General features: G+C 40.9%; 1 protein-coding gene across 4 annotated transcripts; it reads left to right on the forward strand.

Moving 5' to 3' along the window:
- Window positions 1-251: 251 nt before the first annotated feature.
- LOC144518128 (ceramide transfer protein-like) lies at window positions 252-21,544 on the forward strand. Of its 4 annotated transcripts, none has more exons than XM_078250551.1 (18): window positions 252-952; window positions 1,163-1,297; window positions 3,802-3,918; window positions 11,713-11,820; window positions 12,100-12,238; window positions 12,710-12,796; window positions 12,912-13,069; window positions 15,179-15,271; window positions 15,452-15,538; window positions 15,790-15,882; window positions 16,273-16,350; window positions 17,061-17,156; window positions 17,475-17,607; window positions 17,705-17,775; window positions 17,888-18,016; window positions 18,224-18,353; window positions 19,424-19,606; window positions 19,833-21,544. In XM_078250551.1, exons 1-17 carry the CDS (start codon window positions 863-865, stop codon window positions 19,594-19,596), a joined length of 1,917 nt encoding a protein of 638 aa, XP_078106677.1. In that variant the 5' UTR covers window positions 252-862; the 3' UTR covers window positions 19,597-19,606; window positions 19,833-21,544. The 4 variants fall into 4 exon arrangements, with proteins under 4 accessions (XP_078106677.1, XP_078106678.1, XP_078106679.1 ...); XM_078250552.1 differs by having other exon boundaries at window positions 254-952; window positions 19,469-19,606; XM_078250553.1 differs by lacking the exon at window positions 16,273-16,350 and having other exon boundaries at window positions 254-952.
- Window positions 21,545-21,640: the final 96 nt, after the last annotated feature.

Below are 21,640 nucleotides of genomic sequence, written 5' to 3' on the forward strand. Positions count from 1 at the left end.
ATGTCTGGAGTTTTAGCCTGTTTACTTCTTTAAATAAACACATTATATAATACATTAAATAAAAGAAAAGAAATAATTTATCAATTTATTTATCCATATTTAATAAATAAAATTAAAAAAAGATATCACATTGCAACTAAATGAAAAAAAGTAATGATTTTAATGTGAAGGCAAATGTGTGTGACTTCCGGTGTCACTGTGATTGAGTCTAACTTGACGCCGCTCTCTGTACACAGTAAAGCGTGGCTGCAGCGCCTCCCCCGACCTGAAAGAAGACAAGCTAGTCAGTCTATGGTCAGTCCTCCACTAACTAAATTGCGGAATTACAGCAGCCACACAGACCGTTGCTCCACATTTGTAGCTTGAAGCTGAGGTACAGGGTTAACACGAAGGCCTTCCTTATTGATCACTCTTTTGAGTAGCTTATCGACTGCAGCTAAAATAGCTAACGACAACAGTCACAAGTTGCTAGTTAAGTTAATGTTAGCAAGTGGCGTGGTTTGACAGCTAGCGCTAACTAGCTAGTCTCATTGGTATTCGACGTCAGTTTCAAAACAAAGCCCGCAAAACCGAGAAGTTGAGACTCACCTCCAGAATAGCTTGCTTCAAAACAAGCTAGCTGGGTTTGTCAACCGACGGAAGATTAATTACGCTATTCAGATTATGTTTGATACGCTCAGTTAATGCCTAGCTAGCTAATTAACGGTAACATATTTCCCTGACGTGAAGGCTAAGTTTAAGAAGCTGTCAGCAGGTTTGGCTGTGACGCGTTTGAATTTATAACTAATTCAGCAGCTAGCAGGCAGCTACGTGGTTCTGTCAATAAAATTAGGTTTAAGTTTTCTTTAAAGCTTGGATTTAAATGTCCGAAAAGAGTTCGTCGTCCGGTTCTGAAGAGGATGTGGATCCGGAATCCGGGCAGCCTGTGGAGCTCGGAGGCGTCTTAAGCAAGGTAGGTAACGTTAAACCAGTTTGAATGTTACAATGTTTCATGCTACAGAAATAACTTCTTGTTTAGGTGCCTTGATCACACACTACTAGTCTGAAAGCCCGGTGAGCATTAATGAGCTGCAACAGCTGAATTAATTCCTGCATAACGGTACGCATCGTCCAGGCATAGTTCAGCTAACTGTTTTCTTGTACATCTTGTGTGTGTTTACAGTGGACTAATTACATCCACGGGTGGCAGGACCGATGGGTCGTGTTGAAAAACAATACTTTGAGCTACTACAAGTCGGAGGATGAACGGGAATACGGCTGCAGGGGGTCTTTGTGCCTCAGCAAGGCTGTTATCACAGTAAGTGTAACATCACTCTGCTGCTGTCCTTTACTCAAAGAGAAAGCCGAATGATCTAGCACCTGTCCCAACATTTCAGGATAGGGCTCATAAGATGGGCGACCATGAAAGGTTTCATTTTCTGCATCAGTACTCTTGGAGTAGGGTTACCTCTCTGGCAGGTCTCAATGTTTTGATCCTGTCCACCATGTCATTAGCATGGGGTTGAACTTTAATTCCTCCAGTCCATGTTGTCAAAGATAGAAAGGTAAACATTAACTAGTAATGAGGCTGTTAGCAGACCGAGGCATTCTTGCTCCAGCAATATTTTGAGAACACTCTCATGCCTATTTCTCCATGGCAGTTATGGCACCAGCTATTTGAAATTGGTGTCCCCTATTGTTAAAAAGATAGCTTTGACCACATAGTCTAGAGATCAGACCTGTATTCTCTCGCTGCAGGCCCTATTGTTGGTGAGATAAGTTAAAACCCCACACCCTGGTTAAATATTCATTGTTCTCTCGCAGCATACCGTTATCAAGTACAGAGGCCAAAGAAATGGTTTTACTGGGATTTGTGCAATAGGATTATATGACTCAAAACTGGATTAAAACCACAACACGAAAGATTACAGATAGTTGAGTCATTTGTCAAACAAGAATTATGCCAATTCTTGTTTGTGCAGACCTGAATGGAATTCCACAAGACATTCAGAGCATTTTGTAATTGTGTTATAGCAGGCCAACTACAGTAAGAGTTTAATCACACATGCTCACTAATAATTAGAGTAGTATGACCCACACTGTCACTTCTTACTGCCTCTCCCCTCTTCCTAAATAAAGCCAGTGCTGTCTACGAAGACTGTGGTATGAGGACTCAGGAATGCAGAAACATGCCCCTGCTTCTCTTCTTGCCTAATATCAGTCTGTTACACACCGTTTGTCTGCAAACACACCAGACTGTCCAAACTGTGCAGGAAATGTTGCTGTCTGGAAATTCCTATTATAGTCCGCGATCCATTATCAAAAGTTTGCATCAGATTAAGCTCTTGTCAGTGCATTGGTGTTTTCCTGTCAGTTATATATTTTTGTACACAGCAAACTTGTGTTAAATATTCCCTTGTCGACGGTCTATACTCCAGGAGGGGTGTCAGGCATAAGAATAAGAAGTGTTAAAAATGATTTTAATTAAAATACAAACGTTTTCTTTCTTCTTTTTTTTTCTCTAACACACTTGTGTAAAGGCAACCATAAAAGAAAAACCTCTGATCTTAGATGCCTCTTTTGTGAGGAGGTAATCAGTGTTTAAATGAACACTGATCTTTTCTAACACTGAAGATGTTACAGTCCTATACACACACAAAAAAAACCCATTGCAGCAAGGATATTCAGTAGTGCTTAAAAAAGGAGATTGTTCCAGGCAGAAAGAAAGAGATATAAACTGGGTTGTAAAGCAGAGGTTTATGGGCCGTGTCTGATACAGCACAGTAAGATAGACTGGAACTCTCTAACCAGTAATCGCATCATGGCCGGATGCACTCGAGCTTACTATTGCACACCCCTCCTTTATGCTAAAATTAAGAAGCTGGAGGGCATTCCTGATCTTACCTCTGTCCCTGAGGGGAAACCTTTGCTCTGAGTTTGTCTTTGACTGTAATAGAAAGCATTTAAGGGTCAGAGAAAACCACTCAACCCTGCCAGCATCCCAGATATGCAGCTTATGAAATGTATTATTAGTGTTAAAGTGTAAAGACGGTGTGTTCAGAGCTGGAGTGTATGTTGCTGTTGTCCGTGGCAGTGAAGAAACCAGCACATGAGCGTCATTCAAGCAAATCTAATCAAACTTGAGCAACATGATGTTATGTCAGCTGACAGAGCAGCTGTAGTCTTGGTTCTAGTAAGGAGAAAAACGGGAAAGAGATTTGAGTCAACTGTGTCGTATTTCTTATTAGCAGCCTTTGCAGAACAGCTCTCTTCAGCTGAGTGCAGTGGTCAAATTCCAATCTCAGAGGAAACGGGAATTCTTTGGTGCACGTGTTTGGGTGCCTAGAGGTTGGCGCTGGGTGGGGTGCATTGTAGAATGGGAGAGTGAAATAGTTGAAAGATTTGGCCTAATATTCGAAGGAAAAGTTATGATGACCCAGGTTCAGGCGAAGGCATGCTGAAAGAATATCTGTTTTTGCACAGCTCTCAGTCGTTTTGGGTTGCGCCTGCAGACGTAAGACATCAGTTTCTAATTAAGATTCCTGTTTATTGTGTGGCAGAGGCTTTTCTATGAATGATGGAATCCATGTGTGTCCAAAATGTGTCATCGCTAGTCCGTCAGTGTCATAAACGGACTAAAACAGGCATTATAGTGGGATTTTGCTCTGAACCCTCAAATATTTGATTGAAGTAGGGGAAACTGTTACAGTGAGATTTAATATTTTGGTTTCAAATACAGATATTTAATGTTGGTGATTGTATTTCCTGACATGATACATGTGCTCTGCCTAATAATAAGCTCTCTCTCTTCTCTCTTTGTAGCCCCATGAGTTTGACGAGTGTCGTTTTGACATCAGCGTGAACGACAGTGTTTGGTACCTCAGAGCTGAAGATCCCGAGCACAGACTCCAGTGGATTGAGTCAATAGAGCTGCACAAGGTGAGTGGAATGAGTTTCTCTTTCTTCATCTGGATCTTTCTCGCTGGCTTCTTTTTACACCTTGTGATAAAGTTATTCATGGGAATTTTGCCAAAATGCAAGCATGTCAGTTGCATTACCCTGATAAATGAATGAATGAATACTAGAGATGCTCAGTGTGTGCCTGACTCCAGTTCCGGTTGGGTTTGTTTAATTTGCATGGTGTTTGTCAAGCATGAGAACAAATGTTCTTATTCCATATCGTGTCACTTCCTTAATAAATATTATAATAATAATAATAATTTTTTGTTTTGGCTTACCTTATCGCCCACTGAACAGTGCTTTGCTGAATTGCTTTCAGGTATTTAGGTTCAATTTTGGGTCGTGGTGGTTTTCAGAACAGACAGTTATCTGTTTTGTTCAGTGAGCTGGGTGTGGCAGGACAGGGATTTGGACGCACGCACGCACGCGCACACACACACACACACACACACACACACACACACACACACACACACACACACACACACACACAGGCCTTCACCCCGGGTATGTGAGGAATCTGTGGAGTGAAGGGTTGAGGTGGGAGTATCCCCTGTTATCAGATGCCAGGCAGCTGCTCACTCTGCAATGACATTAAGTTAACATAAACGTGCATCAAGTGTGTGAAGCACATATATGTTGTCATGGGTTACAAGTGAAGTGCTCTGCCTTGATCTGTCCAAAACCAGCTGTTACAGCTAGTTTAGTTTGAGTTAGTATGCCCTAAATATTAATAATCTATTTGTTTAGTTTTATTTTCATTGATATGCTTATACAGTGGTCTGCTCCACGGATGGTACATCAACTTGGTTAATATCAGCCAGTGTGTTTGTACTACAGTTAAATTTGGTGAATTACAGTTCTATTCTGTGTGTAATCTGGGTGTTTTTGGTGAAGGAAAAAAAAAACAGTCTAAAAAAATTAGGGCATTTTCAAAATATTTGCGCCTCAAAAGAGTAATTAGTACAACAAGTTGCTGTTTTTTTATGTGAAATGAGCCCAAAGTAAAATGCATACATTAATTACCACCTTGTGCCAACATGAGTAAATCAAAAACCTACTATTGCTATTATCAATGCGTTTGTAACCTCGCTATTAGTGTGTGAGTGTATTTTACAGACGGAAATGGAAATTAAAGGAATTGATTGGAAATGAAATAGTGGCTTAATAATGAGGATATTTACTTAAACTGGTAAATATAAAATACATTTTTCAAAATCTTGGTGGCAGTTTTTGCCCTTAATTTCTGACACTGGGTGAACCTGTGTGAGAGAGACAAGCGACAAATGTATATTTTACCAGAGCACAATTCATGTGAATTATGTAATTTTCCTTGCTTGCATTTGCCACAAGAAAACACTGTAGTTGAGAAATCACCGTAAGTGTGCCACCCTTAAGAAAAAAACAGAATCACTATCCTGTGAATTCTCATTAGGCCTGCTTCTCCACCAAATGGTGCTGTGGGTGGTTTTGTTAGTGCTACTGGGTGTTGGCAATTGAGTGTGAGCGACCGCAGGTCTCCAGTCCATTAACGACGGTGTGAGAGTATTTTAGTCTGGATAGTTATGTCTGGATTGTGACCTACAGTAACCTCAGTAAGCCTAATGCAGCACTACCTGCCTTACTCCGATTCTCCACTGGGTGCGTCTGTGCTCCGTTCCGGTTTTGTTCCATCCTTCGCCACGCGCCATACCACACCGTGAGCATCTCAGAGGCGGAGCGTCTTGCTTCCCGACTCGCAGATTTTATTTTCTCTACAAGTACTTTACAGAACAATCACGTGTTTATGGAGCTAGTATCTACCTTCCACTTCTGCAATTAAACTCCATGCCTTCTCTTTTCTGGTGTTGTCCTTTTGTTGCATTATGTTTTTCAACCTCCAAGATGAATTTGTCGTTATCCGTGGTGTTGTAAAGGAGACCTAAACGATATTGGGGGGTGTCTTTTGGTAAATTGACTGGATAGTCTCGCTGTTTAACTTCCGGTCCGTCTGTCTGAACGGCCCGCGGCTTGCGTGAAAATAGACCTGGCGCGTATCTTTAGCAGAGCGGAGAGGAGATCCGCTTCACGTGCGCTTCTGGGCTTGTGGACTATCAAACATTGACTTTAATGGCAGCAATTGCTCGCGATGGTCGCAGCGCCTCCAGAACACAGCGCAGACGCGCCCGGTGGAAAATAAGGGTTACAGTTATCGGTGAGTGTGTCTGCACTGCTCCCAACGGAAGGAAGGAAGGACTGTTCACCACTTTCATTCTGGTTTACATTTTTTTTCTCAAGAGGGTATGCAACCGTGAAGTGTACCTTATTCCCAATGCTGAAAATAGGCCAAATGGCCTTTTTCTTTAAGCTCTACACATTTACTTGTGTAACTATTTTGAGGGTAAAAATTTTTTGTGCCAATTTTATACACTCATTAGCTAGAGCTGGGTTTATGTAATTATCTAACAACTATAATTTTGCTTTTATATGGGTCGGACTGGTCATGATTACTGCTTTTAAATGCCTTGTATAAGCCACTTTGCAACGGCAAATAACCACCACCATTGGCATATCAATATCACCAAATTAGGTTAGTTATTGTACAGGGGAAAAAACTAAAATTTTATGTGTGGGTGTGTGTTGGTGGTGGAAAATGTTCTGCTAAGTGCTGGGACGTTAAGTGCAGCTCTTGATGAATAATGCATTTTTTTTTTTTTTTAATTGCCTGTTCTCACAGCAACAAAAATCAAGGGGGACACAAAACTCTCTCGATCATACTGAGAAGACTGTTCCATTCTGTAAGATTTAGAGGGGAGATAGGGGATGGGAAAAAGCGTTGTATTTGTAGTTTTTCCGCCACTTCTTCAGGCTGGTTGTTGGCACAGTCAGAACACTATTGGTCCAGGTCAGGCTTCACAATCATCAGTAAATATCAGTTATCAGAATAAGAAAGGATAAAAGTAGAGTCGGGCAGAAGATCCAGACACACACACACACACACACACACACTCACTCACTCACTCACTCACTCACTCTCTCTCTCTCTCTCTCTCTCTCTCTCTCTCAGGCTGCTTCACTCACCCACTCTCTCTGTTATGCACTTCATTTTTATCCCTCTCTTGCTCTGTCTCTTACATGCAAACACACACAGTCACGGTTGCTTGCTCAGTGATGGATGCTGGACATAAACATGGACAAGATAAAAAGGTTTCGCATATCAGGGTGTGTGATCTGTTGATATATGTACGCAGCAGAGTGGAGTGCATGTACGTGTGTCTTTGAGTCCATTTGTGTGTCTGCGGAAGACCTGACTGAGAGCAGACCTGCTTCACTCTGCCGAGGCATTTCAAGACTCGTCTTATTGGCTCAGTCCGTCTCTTCTGCTTCATGGAGCAGCTAGTGTCTGCCACTCCCCTGACCGCTATGAAGAAAATGACTTTTTCCTCTTCCTCCTTTACCTCTCTTAAAGCTGCTTTTTTTTACTTGATGAGCTAAGCTGAGTCTATATGGCTTTTTTTTCTCCACCTCTTCCCTTTTGTTCATCAGTGAGGTGTGTCCAGACAAACAGGAATACTGGATTTAAGCCTCTGAATTGTCAGAAGAGTGGGAGTGTTGAGGCAGCGTCCTGGCCATGTTGACAGCAAACCGTCGGGACTGCAGCAGTGTCCTGCTCTGCTTTGGTTGTTGGAATGGCCGAATGGTGGGCTTATAGCATGTTGGCATACTGCTTGCTTAATGTCACTCATCACTGAAGTCTTTAGTTAGTATGTCAGGGTTATGATATGAATGATAAGCATGGCTCATCTTTGCACTGCATACATTATTATTTTCTATTTGCATGCATGCAGTTTTTTCTTATGGGCTATCTTGAGAATTGAACTCTACTGCAAGTCAGTCATTGAAAGCCATCAGTCACTACATTTTTTATTTTTTATTTTTTAGAAATTAAGCTTATGCTGCATGGCTATGTGCTGGACTACCAGCATTTTTAATGACAGGTAATTTCCCAAACAGCAATATGCTCAGATGTGTAGAAGTATTCAGTCGTTGCTATGGTCACTTACTGTTCACTCATCTCATTACCATCACAAAGCCGTGGGCACAAGATGCCATTTATTGTTTTGTTTATGAGTGGGTTTTTAATTTGCATGGCTGTGTCATGCAGCATGTGATGTGAGTCTCTGGAGTTGTCACAGATTGGTCTTCATGTTTCATCAGTGTATTGCTTTGCCCCCTGGTCTACGCCCACACCAGCAATACAATAATAATGATTCCAGTAGACTGTGCAAAATGTCAATCTGATCAAAGGAATCGGATCCTTTTTGTGAAAAGGTAGCAAGACAAATTTTTCATCCGTAGCACTTTTTGTCAAATGTTAATTTACCCAACTGCCATTCTCAGCTGTTGAAATCTAGGCTGTTTGTTTGAGGACTTGATATGTTGTAGCAGGAAACATAACTTATGGTAACACTGAGGATGATATCGTTTAAATCGGACTATTGTATGAGTGCATTAAGAAATAAAGTTCCTATTGCACTGTAGGTATTAAAAAAACATTAATATTTGTTGGGCCGTTAGGGGTGACGCTGAGGCGCTCTGCAGACTACAAGTCAGAGTGTCAACAATCATTGACCTCCATTTGAAATGAAAAAAATAACATGCCTGGCATGCAGCTCCGCCACTTAGAGTTGATTTAACGTTTGCAGCTGGTAAATTGAAAATGTCATATTTAAAATTTAAATTAAATAAAAATAAACTGCTTTGCAGCAATGTGACTGTGTTTTTAAATTAAGCCATAGTTTAGCGTATCTTTTGTAAAAACAATTGTGAATGTTGTTATGTTCAATTATCTTTTAGAGTCGGTCAGGTAATATTTAGGGCTGGTGTTTTATATATTGAATTTCATTTTATTGTACGATATTCCTGGTATATTGTCCATTGTCCTTTTATGTGTTTTGTTTGAACCAAATGAACCAAAAGGGGTTCGTTCGAGCTTTGTAAATGCTTAAATGTATCACTTTAATCTTAATATCACCGCAAATCTAGGATTGTATGAATGTAAACATACCCTTTAACAGCAAATATTGACACATTATTTTCTGTTGGCCTGGGGTCCGTTTAGTGAAAACTCTGAGTTTGTTAACCCTGAGGGGGGGGAGGGAGAGAGGGAGAGAGAGGGAGAGATTTATTAACTGTGTTAGGCAGACTATAAAACTTTTTTTTTTTCTCAAAACATGGCATTTCCTTTTGTTGACGATCCCGTTGATGAAGAAGTTGGATTATTTCGCAGGGACCGACGCATTTTCATTTCCAGATACTAGCCTACCTGTTTGAGCGTATCGTTTTTCTTCCCAGTCTATCAGTTATGTAGCCTACATAACCGTATCCGTCCTCATATCACTAACGTCCCCCATCGTGGACATGCTCTACATCCCAGCACATTCTTTGTCGCATTACGTTTTTTTTTGCAAACGGCAGTTTTCTTTACAGAAAAGCATATTAGTCAACCCACTGTATAGAAAGCCCTGTAAGAAGAGTGACTTGCTCTGAAACGTTTTTTAAACATTTTTGTAGTGTTCCCTGGACACAAACCAGTAAGAGCCATTCAAAAGGAGTTTCACAGGTTTGCAGGTGAATGATGTCAACCATTTGAAATAAAAGATTATGAATTATAATTCTGTTAATGATGGTGCTGCAGCCTCAGAATGGGAGCAGTAGGCCTAGGACTTTTTCGCCCGCAGGATTGCACCTAAATGAAATAAATTATAGGTTCAATACCATTTCGCCAGTAATATTATACTTAATTATATTAAATATGATATTAATACACCATATTGGAACTTACACATTCACTCTAGCAACAATTTTATCCCACGCAAATTCTCTCTTTTGCAGCAGCAGCCGTGTTGCTTTTTTAACTAAATACATGTTCAAACTCGCTGTATGCGCGCATGAGTATTTCCACCGCCCAGTTTGTTTGTGGTTGTTACCATGGTGAATCGTAGTATCATGGCTCCATTCATGCTGCCTTTTTATAGTGATGGTGCACGCACTTAACTCTGAGTGAACCTACTCTGAGTTGATTGAACTCAAATCAGCTATTCTGGAACCGAAAACTCAGAGTTTCCCGTCTCAGGGTAAATCAACTCAGAGTTCAGGGTTAGACTCAGAGTTTGTTAAACCTCCTTCCTGAAATGGACCCCTGGTCTGGAACAGTCTGCCACTATCTGTTTAACCAGTGTTCAGTGTCAAATCTAATTCTAAATCAATTCAATTTGTCACGCTGTGGTAGTCATTGTAAGCTCCTCTGGCAGAGGACTGTATGTATACATGTTTGTCACCTGATTTCCTCCTCCGTTTGCTCACTGCCCTCAAGAAATACCTCTGCATGCCGATAAGTAAACAGGAATAGCTTGCAGTCCCTTTTTAGTTTAATAATCAAGAGGAAACTACACACAAAGGCCATGGGCAAACCTCAGCATAACCAATATTTGGAACCGATATGCATTTACAGTGAAAATTTAAAATCTTTAAGTCAAAATTAAGATTTTAGAATGTTACAAAATCCAACACAAAACTTTGTTTAGATGCTCTAAGCAATTATTTAATAAATTAGAAACTATCAACATAATACACAGTAAAAGATAGTTAGTTAGATAGTGTTGTGGGCGGGACATTAAGTCAGACTCAGTGGTGAGTGAAACTGAAGCAGAGGGACAGACACAGAGCTGTTAGCGGAGCCAAAGTAGCGCACTTTTTAGTTAATTAACTTTACCGGTTATCAGGAAAATAAAACGCTGATACAGATAATCTGCAGACTGCCAAAAAAACGGCCCTTATCCCGACTTTTGCATTATTCTTTGTGGAGAAACTCATTTTTTACAGATCTGTCGATTAAACCAACTAATCGATCAGTCGACGAAATAATGTGAGTGTTAGACGACTAAGCATTTCTTTAGTCGAGGACAGCCCTATAAAACATAACGCAAGCATGTTAGGATCCTGATTCATACGTAAAAGTATTTCAGACTTTAGCCTGTCGCACTAGCTCCTCATTACTGTTTCTACTGGTTGAGCACGGGATTCTAATGTTAGGTCATGAATTTGCTGTCTATCTATAATGTAGTGGATAACAGTCAACAGCTGCAACAAACAACAATATTTTGCTTTGTTTGGTTTGCATTCCCTTACACTATGTATAATAAAAGTATGTCACTTTGCTGAGTTGGCAGGCCCAGGCATCACCCAGTCATAAGTTGGCTGTTAAATGGAACAAATGCAGTCACTGCCACTCCCTCCCTCCCTAATGCCGGGCCATACAGTAGATTGGTTTTATAAAACCATGTACAGTCTGCTGTGTATATACTAAAAGGTACAACTGTATTTTCCTCCAGAGAGTCGCAATCAAGCCTAGATCTCTCAACTCTGGGATACAGTGTAATTTATTTATAATGTTCCTCAACCACATAGTATCAGGTCTACTGGCAGGGTTGATGGCTCATGTGTCTATTTGTCAGCCCCAGTCCCTTTAGCAGACTGTTTGTCTATGTAGGTGTAGGCCCTGCTCTGGTCAAGCTCAGCATTACTCAGTGCTGCTGACTGCAAGAATTGATCCCCCTCTGTCTCTGTCCTGTTTTTGTATGATCTACAATCTTATTGTATTGAGATTGTTTAATGTGTTTTGTTCACACACTGATCTGATGTTCCTTTTCCTTTCTTATCATCCATATCATACTGTCTCCTTCCCTCATTTTTCTCTCTTTTTCCTTTGATCCCTCTCCCTCTGGATTTCAGGCAGAGTCTGGTTATGGTTCAGAAACCAGTCTCAGGCGTCATGGTTCCATGTTGTCTCTCACATCAGCAGCCAGTGCCTTGTCTGCCACATCCACATCCTCCTTCAAGGTAAAAGAAATGATCGCCTGAGAGTTTGACGATGTTTGGCCCTATCAGATCATGTCAAATTCTCAGTCCCTCGCTGCCCTCTCTGAAATAGTTCCAGCTACACACATTTGCACCTTCTGAAAATACAAGCTAAAGGCTAGATCTGTAGTTGTAAGAAATTGTTTTGGACTTACTTGTTGTGAGGGCCTTGCCTTTGGTTAAAACCGAGAAGTGACATCAATCGTCTTTCCCCTGACAGCTCTTGATTGTGTCTCTTTACTTCTGTTTCTCTCTGCTCAGAAAGGGTACAGGTTGCGTGAGAAGCTAGCAGAAATGGAAACCTTCCGGGACATTCTCTGCAGACAAGTGGACACCCTGCAGAAATACTTTGACACCTGTGCGGACGTTGTCTCCAAAGATGAATTTCAGAGAGACAAAGGTAACCTGTCCCATAAATACACCTTTTATGGAGCTTGTATTGTGTCAGAGATTCATTTTAAATAGGTTAGATTTTAATTAATAATTTCATTAATTGGTTCAGTTTTACCAATTAATTTAAAGATGGGGCTTTAGTTGGTTCATGCAGTGTGACAGTTGAAGGAGAGTTGTTGGTAAGACTCATTAAGAAAGGAAACACTTCAAAATCACTTTCATATTAAACTTGCTCTATAATGTAGGTTAAACTAACATGAAGTTTAATCTGAATGATGCTTTTGCTAGAAAGGTAGTATTGCGTGTTATACAATTGTCCAATTAAGAACTCTGGAGGTGTAGATATACTTGTTGAATAGGTTTGAACATGTTAAACTATACTCTATTATTTATATGTCCAGGTTTAGGTATTTATGCCATTTATAGTTTGGTTAACTGGACAGATGGTAAATACAGATTGCTTTTGCTTTCTTACCAGTACTAGAGGAGGACGAAGATGAATTTCCTACCACTACAAGACCCAATGGCGAATATAATCACAACAACAATGGCAGCAAAGAGAAATGTAAGTTTACCTGCAGATGCAGACCATTGCTTTATTTGAAAATATCTTAAAATAAAGCTAGAAAGTATATTTCTGAACAAGTCACAAGTTATTTCTTTGTTTCTGCCTGTGCCAGTGTGCCCCCCTGCCAGTCCCAAATGTATGAATGGAGTAGACTTCAAGGGTGAGGCCATCACCTTTAAGGCCACCACAGCAGGCATCCTCTCTACCTTGTCCCACTGCATCGAACTGATGGTTAAACAAGAGGACAGCTGGCAGAAGAGACTGGACAAGGTACGGTCTTGTGCTCTACATACAGTGATTCAAATAAATGTCATTCGCAGTGTGCTAATAACATCATGAGTAGGTCCGGATTCCATCCAGTTGTCCGATTGCAGTAGCACACTGTTGTACGACCACTGAAGTCAGCGGCAAGCCGTCTGCAGCAGGCTACCGGTGTCTATATGGAAATGGATACCTTCGCTATATATTACAACCAAAGTCTTCTTCATTTCCCTAGAGTCAACGACACAAGCGGATATCCTACAGGAACACCTTTGCAAATTGTGCAAGCCGTCTGTAGCGATCTACTGGCATCTATTTGGATATGAATACTGTGCCGTACCCTTACCACCTTGCCTTAATGGTAAAGTCTGTCTGTTGGAGTGTATTTCACTAGTGTTTCTGACCATGAGGTGATGCAACTATGTCGTGGCAGGTGTATTGCTCTGGACCTAAGGAAGCGCAGCATCGAGTGTGTAGTTGGATGAGCGGCTCTCGAGAAAGCGGCAACACTGTGGTGGCCGAGCAGTTGTCCCGTTCCAAAGAGGCCCGTTTTGAATGGGCATTGCACTAGTGTGAATAATGGGCAGTTTCTTGCTAATTGAGGAGCTAATTGCTGCCTTCCATTGTCTTTAAGGAGTTGGTTATTATTACCAAGAGTTTGGTGTTGGGCTCTGTCCTTCAGGTGATGAGGTTGTGGTTAAACACTGTCCAAATGTCTAGCAATGATTGTAGCATCTGAAAACAGTGGATGTTTTACTACAAGGTGATTTAATGGAGTTGGCTCTGAAACCAGAAGCACAAATGCACTTGTTGCCTATAATGAGCTTTAACCCTTTTATTATTCAATAGTTTAGTTTTTTATCAGAGTGGCTAGAGTTCCCATATCACTCTTCCATTCATTGATTTTGCTTTATCTAGAGAGCTGTCTGTGTCTTTTTAAAGGTGCGCTCTAAAGAGCACCTCATTGTTACATCCTGATCAGTTTAGTTGATGTTGTCAAACCAGTTTTTTTCTGTGTGTGTGTGAAGGCTTGCTGCCCAACCCTAAAACCTACAAAAGCCGGGAAATGCTTTCAGTTAGGCAAACTCCTTGAGTGAAACTACCTCAATCTCATCTGTGTTTGGTTATGTGTGTGAAGTTTAGCTGTGGATGTGGAGTAGGGAAATATATAAATGGTTCAGAACACACTCTCAAAAGGAACAAAACAGGCCTGCTCCGACTCGTACAGACAGAGAGTGAATTAGAAAATGACTGCTAAGACTTCATGGTGCAGTTTGTGGAAGCCTTCGCTACAAAAGAGGACAGAGCAGCACAAATACCAGACTCAGAGATGGATACCTCTACAGACTTGCAGCCTCTTCTTTAAAGTAGGTCTTGGTTTGCCTTTCTGTTTAGTAGTTACACACAGCTGACAGCAGGATCACCTCCTGTTGTTTTGTGACAAGCGTTATGTCCACACAATGGTGTACACTTTGTTTAGTTTCATTGTCTGGTCTCTCTCCAATTAAGTATTTTTGAGAGAACGCTATTGTTTTTAGTATGCTTGTAGCCACAATTGCTTTAGTTTGCTTGTTTTTTTTCTTATTGCAGTGTGGATGAACTCTGTCTGGAATATGAGCAGTTTCTTGTTGAGTGGGTGGTGTCAGTCTACATAGTACATTGTATTGTATATTGATTAATTTGCTCTCACAGAGACACCAAATACATAGGCTGTTTTGCAATGTTTCAGTGCTTCATTGTGTCGTTCACTTGGGTGAAGTGTGTTTATTGGCCTCTGGCAGGGACTGAGACATTAGGTAAAACCTGTTTGAGAGCGCACACGGCTGAATGATGTGGTGGGTCTGCCCGATTGTTTTTAACCTCTTTTCTTCCCCTTTTGTTGTGACTTATTATCTACTGTAATCCGATGAAAGGAGCATTGTCACTGGGGCGGAGAGTTTTCTGACTCTAACACTTCATTCCGGATCTTTGTTTGTCTAAACGTGAAGGATCAGCAGATCTCTTTTTAAATGCAGCACAGATGTGTTAATGGCCGTTTCTATTTACATGCTGTCACTGTTATTAATTGTTTAATACAGTTGCTCCAGCAACACTTCACTGCTCTCTCTGTGTGTTCAGGAGCTCGAGAAGAGGAGGAGGGTAGAAGATGCCTACAAGTCTGCTATGTATGAAATGAAGAAAAAGTCACACTACGGAGGCCCAGACTACGAGGCAAGATTATATTAGATTAAAAAAACACACATAGATTAGAAACAGCTGGATGAACCACATCAGAATGATTTCCTGACTGTTCCTCATGTCTCCCAGCTTGTGCATTTGTATCATTCTGCACCTTTTTCAGGGCTGTTCTCCAAGGATTCTTATATTACTGACAACATTTACTTCCCACAGGAGGGGCCCAACAGTCTGATCAATGAGGATGAGTTCTTTGACGCGGTGGAAGCCGCACTGGACAGACAGGACAAGATAGAGGAGCAGGTGTGATGGACATCTAAACTCGCTCAATCAAAATGTCCTGTCCAGTTTGGATGCATAAAGCAATTACACATAGAGTCTAGAAGGCACATTTGATCTCTCCTGTCCCCGACTTTAGCATCTTTCTCTCTTGGAAACACATTTAAACAAATAAAAATGAACTGAAGCACAGTTGCATACAGTATACACAAGGATGTTGCCTTTCTCTGTCCCATCTTCTTAATCTTCTTCTCTCTCACCAAACTCCCCCTCAGTGCCAGTCAGAGAAGGTCAGGATACCTCGACGAACTCTGGTTCCTCCAGGAGACATCTTCTCCACCATCGGTACACACCGATTTGCCACCAAGGTGCTCAACACATTTCTTAGTTTCTCTTTAATGTACATCTTGTTTCTGTTCCGCTTTGGTCTAATTTAAGGCTACCGGTTGCTACTGTTTGCAATCTGTCATCATTCCTCCAGTCTACAGCGTGGTCATCTTACAACCAGTGTGTCCTGTCTATAAAGGTCTCCAACTGTAGCTTGTGTGCTTCTCGTAATGTGTCCATGCTTCGCCTTAATCTGTTCACACAGAGAATCAGTTTGTGCTTATTGCAATCATTTGAGCACTTACATAACCTCTTCATATGAAATGCTACTTGAACAGGTTGTGATTACGTACTTGTGACTGCTGCAGGGTGCCTTTTTTCTGTTTTGTTCCTTATTCCCTTCTGTTTCAATCTTCCTCTCTGCTGTACAGCCCCATAGCCCTTCTTCTTCTCTCTCCTCCGTTGAGCTTGTCAGTGCTTCAGATGACATTCACAGATTCAGCTCTCAGGTACCGTATTTGGTCAACAGCAAGCACCTGTATCTGCAGGGGGATGCAAACGCCTACTGCTTTGCACCGCAGAGCATGAGCAGATGCATGAGACTGTCTACTAACCAGCCTCTCCAGGATTTCACAAGTGTTTCTTGTGCTTTGTGTAGCATGTTATAGTAGGTTTTTACTCCAAAGTCGTTATAGTATTATTTGATGCACTAAGACAAAAAAACCTGACTGGACAAAATTGAAGTTCCTAGAGGTTGTCTTCATCACGAAACGGTTGTCATCATACCACTGAAAGGAAAAATGGTAATGTAGTGCTGCATGACTGGAATCCAGTGAAAGCTCCTCTCCTCACATCACTCTGTCTTCCACAGCATGAGCAGGCATGTCTGGCTATACGTTGTGTTCTTAATGCATTGTTGGGATGTTGAATAACACCCCCAAGCAGGGTCAAGTGTTTTGTACTGTATGTGGCTAATGTATTTGCTTAAAGAATTCCTAAGATTCTAAGAGGGAAATAGTTTTACTGGTTTCCTTTTCATGATCTTATCAAAAACCTCATCTGTCAACCAATAAAATACCAACACAGGTGCTAGGTGTGTTGATTGCTCCAGACTACAAATCATTAAACCTGAGCATAGCTTCCCTAATACAGTGTATTCTTCTCCCCAAATTGTGTCACTTTCTAACATTTATTTACTCAATACCTGTCCGTCTCTTAGGTGGAGGAGATGGTGCAGAATCATATGACTTACTCTCTCCAGGATGTGGGCGGAGATGCCAACTGGCAGCTTGTAATAGAAGAAGGAGAGATGAAGGTGAGTACAGAGCAGAGAAGCTGCTTATGAATCATTTCCCTCGATTCCTAGCTGTGAATATTTGAGTGTTGCACTTTTTAAAAGGTACTGTGGTTGCAGTAGAAGCACTGGTGATACATTTATCAGCTAGCAGAGGTGAATCCTTCAAATAAGTAATCAGTACTTCATGAAAGAAAAAAATCAGCTCAAGTTATCAGTCACTGGTGGAATTTAAGAGGATCCTTCAAGATATGTTTTGCAATGATTTGGGGTATACGTTTATTGTAAAGATATGACTTTCTATTTGTTTTGTCTAACACTCTGCACATTGTGTGACAGGTGTACAGGAGAGAAGTCGAGGAGAACGGTATTGTGCTGGATCCTCTCAAAGCTACGCATTCTGTGAAGGGGGTGACAGGACACGAGGTCTGCCACTACTTCTGGGACACGGCTGTCCGAATGGACTGGGAGAGTAAGTCACTATTTCACAAGTCCCCATCATATCAACACTGTTTGACTTTCTCAGTTTTAATGCCATGACCCGAGCAAACTCTCCTTCCCTCCCTCAGCCACCATTGAGAATTTCAACGTTGTGGAAACGCTCTCCGATAATGCGGTTATCGTTTACCAGACTCACAAGGTAAATTGACTTCTTGGTGGTTTTAGATGTTGCTGAAACACATTGCATATTTGCTCAGTGACATTCTGCAGCCGGTTTGATTGCCAGCTGAATGCCTCTGGTTGTGTTTCAGAGAGTGTGGCCTGCCTCTCAGAGAGACGTGCTCTATCTGTCAGCCATCAGGAAGATCTTGGCAACAAACGAAAATGATCCTGACACATGGCTGGTCTGCAACTTCTCTGTTGACCACGACAATGCCCTTGTAAGATTACTACCATTACACCTGTTACTATCATGCAATAAAGCGAATACAATCTATGAGAACATCCCTTAGTCAAACAAGACTTTGTTGTGGGGCCCTTTTTATCAGTAAATGGTAGAAAGAATAGTTTAAGACCTCTTAACCCTAGTTACTGTCAAATTAGCTACAGTGAGATTGTTTTCATTTACATTTTTGTTTTACTTCCAGCCCACAAACCGGTGCGTTCGTGCCAAAATCAATGTTGCTATGATCTGCCAAACACTGGTCAGCCCACCAGAGGGTGATAAAGAGATCAGCAGAGACAACATCCTTTGTAAGATCACCTACGTTGCCAATGGTAAGTGCCTCTCCAGCCGAATAAGGTTTTGATATCAGTGCATATGCCCTAGGCAAGATAACAAAGCCTCTCTATCATCATCATCATCATCATCATCATCATCAGTCTAGCTACAATCTACCTATAAGTACCTCAAAAAGATGATAAGCTGTTAAGCTGAGCCCTTAATCAATTTGGGTCAAAATGTTATTTCTTGTCTACAGACAGTCCATACTAATATAATTCAAACCTACTGAATTATCTAAATTACAGAGGCGAGATTAAAGAAAGCATTAATGATATCGCTTAATACTAGACTACCTGATGTTCAGGCTAATGCACTGGCAAACTGGTAAAGATATATTGTGTTTTTGAATAACTGCCTAAGGCCAGCAGAAAAGACCTCAGGAGCTCAACTGTCCCATCAGCCTAAATAAATACGGCTTAAATGTTTACTTGAGGTGGCACATAACAAAGTTAGCTGGGTGGATGGTTTTGTTGACTTACTGAGATCTGTTTTAACCGTCAAGAAATAGCCGCAGGTCACATAAGGGCTTAAAAGAAAACAAGTGGATTTAGTAGATCTAGTGTATATGGACCTATATTGTAGCAATCGCTTGTGTCAATTACTTTTTTTAATGCTGGCAGAAAACTGCCTGTAGCTGGCTCATCTTTTGTTTTTATTTGGATAATTATGCTACTGAGTTGCTATTGTTTGTATCACACATTTTTAATTCAGAACAACCTTATTTTAGCCAATATATATGCTAATTGGCCTTTGTACAGCTCTTAGCTGGCACAAGAGTTAAGTGCTTGTGTCTTTTGAATTGTCCGTCCAGACTTCTCCCCCTCCCCTGACTTCCTGTAGACGAGTTTATTGTAACATAAAGCAGTGCTGCGGAAGGAATCCTGAGCCAGTTTATTGTTAGAGAAGCCAGGCAGGTCATGGGAGTTCCTTTTTAAAAATAAAAAAAAAAAAAAAATAGCATTACATCCTCGCCACTAGATGGCGCCCTAGACCTCTGTTTGTGTACGACATATGTACACTGTTACACTGTGGTTGTATGACTAATAGTGTTATCATAAATTAGCACGTACACACACTTTCCTGATGGTTTTGGTCTGTGTGGCTGCAGTAAACCCAGGAGGCTGGGCTCCAGCTTCAGTCCTCAGAGCAGTGGCCAAGAGAGAGTATCCCAAGTTCCTCAAGCGCTTCACCTCCTACGTCCAGGAGAAAACTGCTGGGAAGCCCATCCTCTTCTGAACGCAAAGAGGTAACCAGTAACCCAAACACATCTTGTTTTACAACGGAGAGAGCAACTAAACTGATAGGTAGAACATTCATTACATTGCAAATGGACGGTACATTATATCTATTGACTGGTGCTTTTTAAATGTCATTTTGAACCATGAGAAAGCCAGCAAATGTACAGAATCTGTTATTATTTCAGTTTTGTTCATTTCCGGGATAGTGACTTGTCATCTTCCTTTTTGTTTCAGGCTTGCAGAGGGCCAAGGTTGCGCATTGGAGAGACTACATTGTTCAGCCTTTAATCGGCTGTCAAAGACTACATGACCCATTCATTTGTTAGAATTAGAATGTTAAACTACTACAAACTACTACATGCAGGACACTATATCATCCAGGACGTCCCACGGGACACCTGCTTGTAGAAGAGACTTTTTACAGTTTTAGGTTTTACAGCTTTAATCCATCAGTAGTTGTCATCCCAGCCACATTGTCATGGCTCAACACCACCTGTTGGTCATGGGTATATTTGGATGTAAATTCAGAGTTTTTTCAGTGGTTTTTGAATTGTTGTTACCGATTATTTGCTTCTGTTTTTTGTAAATTGTTTTGTACATTTCTTATGATTACATACTTCTTGACTTTTTTTTTGGGTTCGCTTTAATCACTAGTATTACAGCTACTTGTGTTGCTGCTGCTAAAGTAACTACCATGAGAGGGGAAGGTAGATATTGACAGGAAAAGCATTGATGAGGTGTGTATTTCCTCTTTCTTGCCTTCTCCTGTCCCTCTAGTGATGACTCTCTTTGCAGTTTGATGGGGGGCCAGAGCCTAAAGGTTTGAAATCTTTATATTTCTAGATTGTTATGAGGTAGCTTTCAGAGAGCACCAGGGACACAATGCATTGTACAGATTAAACGGAATACGTTTTCAGTTAGTTTATCAATGTGAGAAATGTGAATTGACTGTTAAATGCTTGAATTTGATTACAGTAATGGGCCAAGGAAACCTGGAGTGGAAGATAAAGAGCATTTTCTAAGTCTGAAGTCATGTTGGGACAATTTTTTGACACGGTTAAAGGATAATCAATAATTAGATATCAATGATGTAGTTGACGGTGGTCAATGATGTAGTTGACGGTGGTCAATAGATGCTAAGTTGTGGCCTATTGTCTTGAACCTCCACGTAACACACGGTTTCTGACAGATATTTCCAAATGGCCAGCCATAGTGTCTGATGTACAGATTCCTCTCTTTCATTGAGAGACAAGTGGATACATTTTGTGTCAGGTTTGTAAATTAGTCCAGCTGCTATTGTGCAGTATAAGGTAAAGTTGTAAAATGTAGAGTAGGATATCCTCTACACCCTAGACCTTTTTTAGTCATACTCTACATTACATTTCACATGCCACACTACAGTGCAGTGGCCTCCTGCCCTTTGACTGATAAACTACCCCCAGAATGCCTTAGACACCAGGATGAACCATAAAAATCCTGGTTTGGTTACCTTAAACTGTTCAGCCACCAGATGTGCATTTATCAACACTGAAAATAAGCAAGCAGGCGGGCGGGGGTGGGTGAGGAATGGGGGGTACAAAGGGTCAGCATTTCACATCATCTTACCTCAAGATTGGAATTTACCCTAGATTGTGTTTGATGGCATCAAAAGTTGAGAGTTTTGTAATCAGTAGATCTGCATGGTTGAAATTTCACCATCAGATTTCCGGTCTAAGGGGTCAGAGGTTAGGAAGGATCTGGATAATTGTTTTGCTGATGATTACAAGAGCTAGATCTATGAGCAATGTCAGCGGAAGAATGCATTTAGTGTTTTTAATTTTGATATTTTGTCAGTAATTTACACACTTTGTATATTTCTAAGTTGTACATTAGAAGTGTTATTATTTGCACTAAATGTAATGCAATTTGACAATGTTCTGTAAATTAAAATTGTTACACAGAAACAAGTGCGGTGTACTGTTTTAGTAGGACTGCTGGGAAAGTGAGGTTCATTTCTTCCAACAACATATATATATATATATATATATATATATATAAAGATT

Source organism: Sander vitreus, chromosome 5 (assembly GCF_031162955.1).
Source record: "Sander vitreus isolate 19-12246 chromosome 5, sanVit1, whole genome shotgun sequence".
NCBI lineage: Eukaryota > Metazoa > Chordata > Actinopteri > Perciformes > Percidae > Sander > Sander vitreus.

Excerpts from the sequence above, each read along its gene's own strand:
- LOC144518128 (XM_078250551.1), top strand. The coding sequence starts at position 863 with ATGTCCGAAAAGAGTTCGTCGTCCGGTTCTGAAGAGGATGTGGATCCG. Across the intron at positions 15,272-15,451 it reads ACGGAGGCCCAGACTACGAG|GAGGGGCCCAACAGTCTGAT; the intron begins GCAAGATTATAT and ends TACTTCCCACAG. Across the intron at positions 17,157-17,474 it reads TAGAAGAAGGAGAGATGAAG|GTGTACAGGAGAGAAGTCGA; the intron begins GTGAGTACAGAG and ends ATTGTGTGACAG.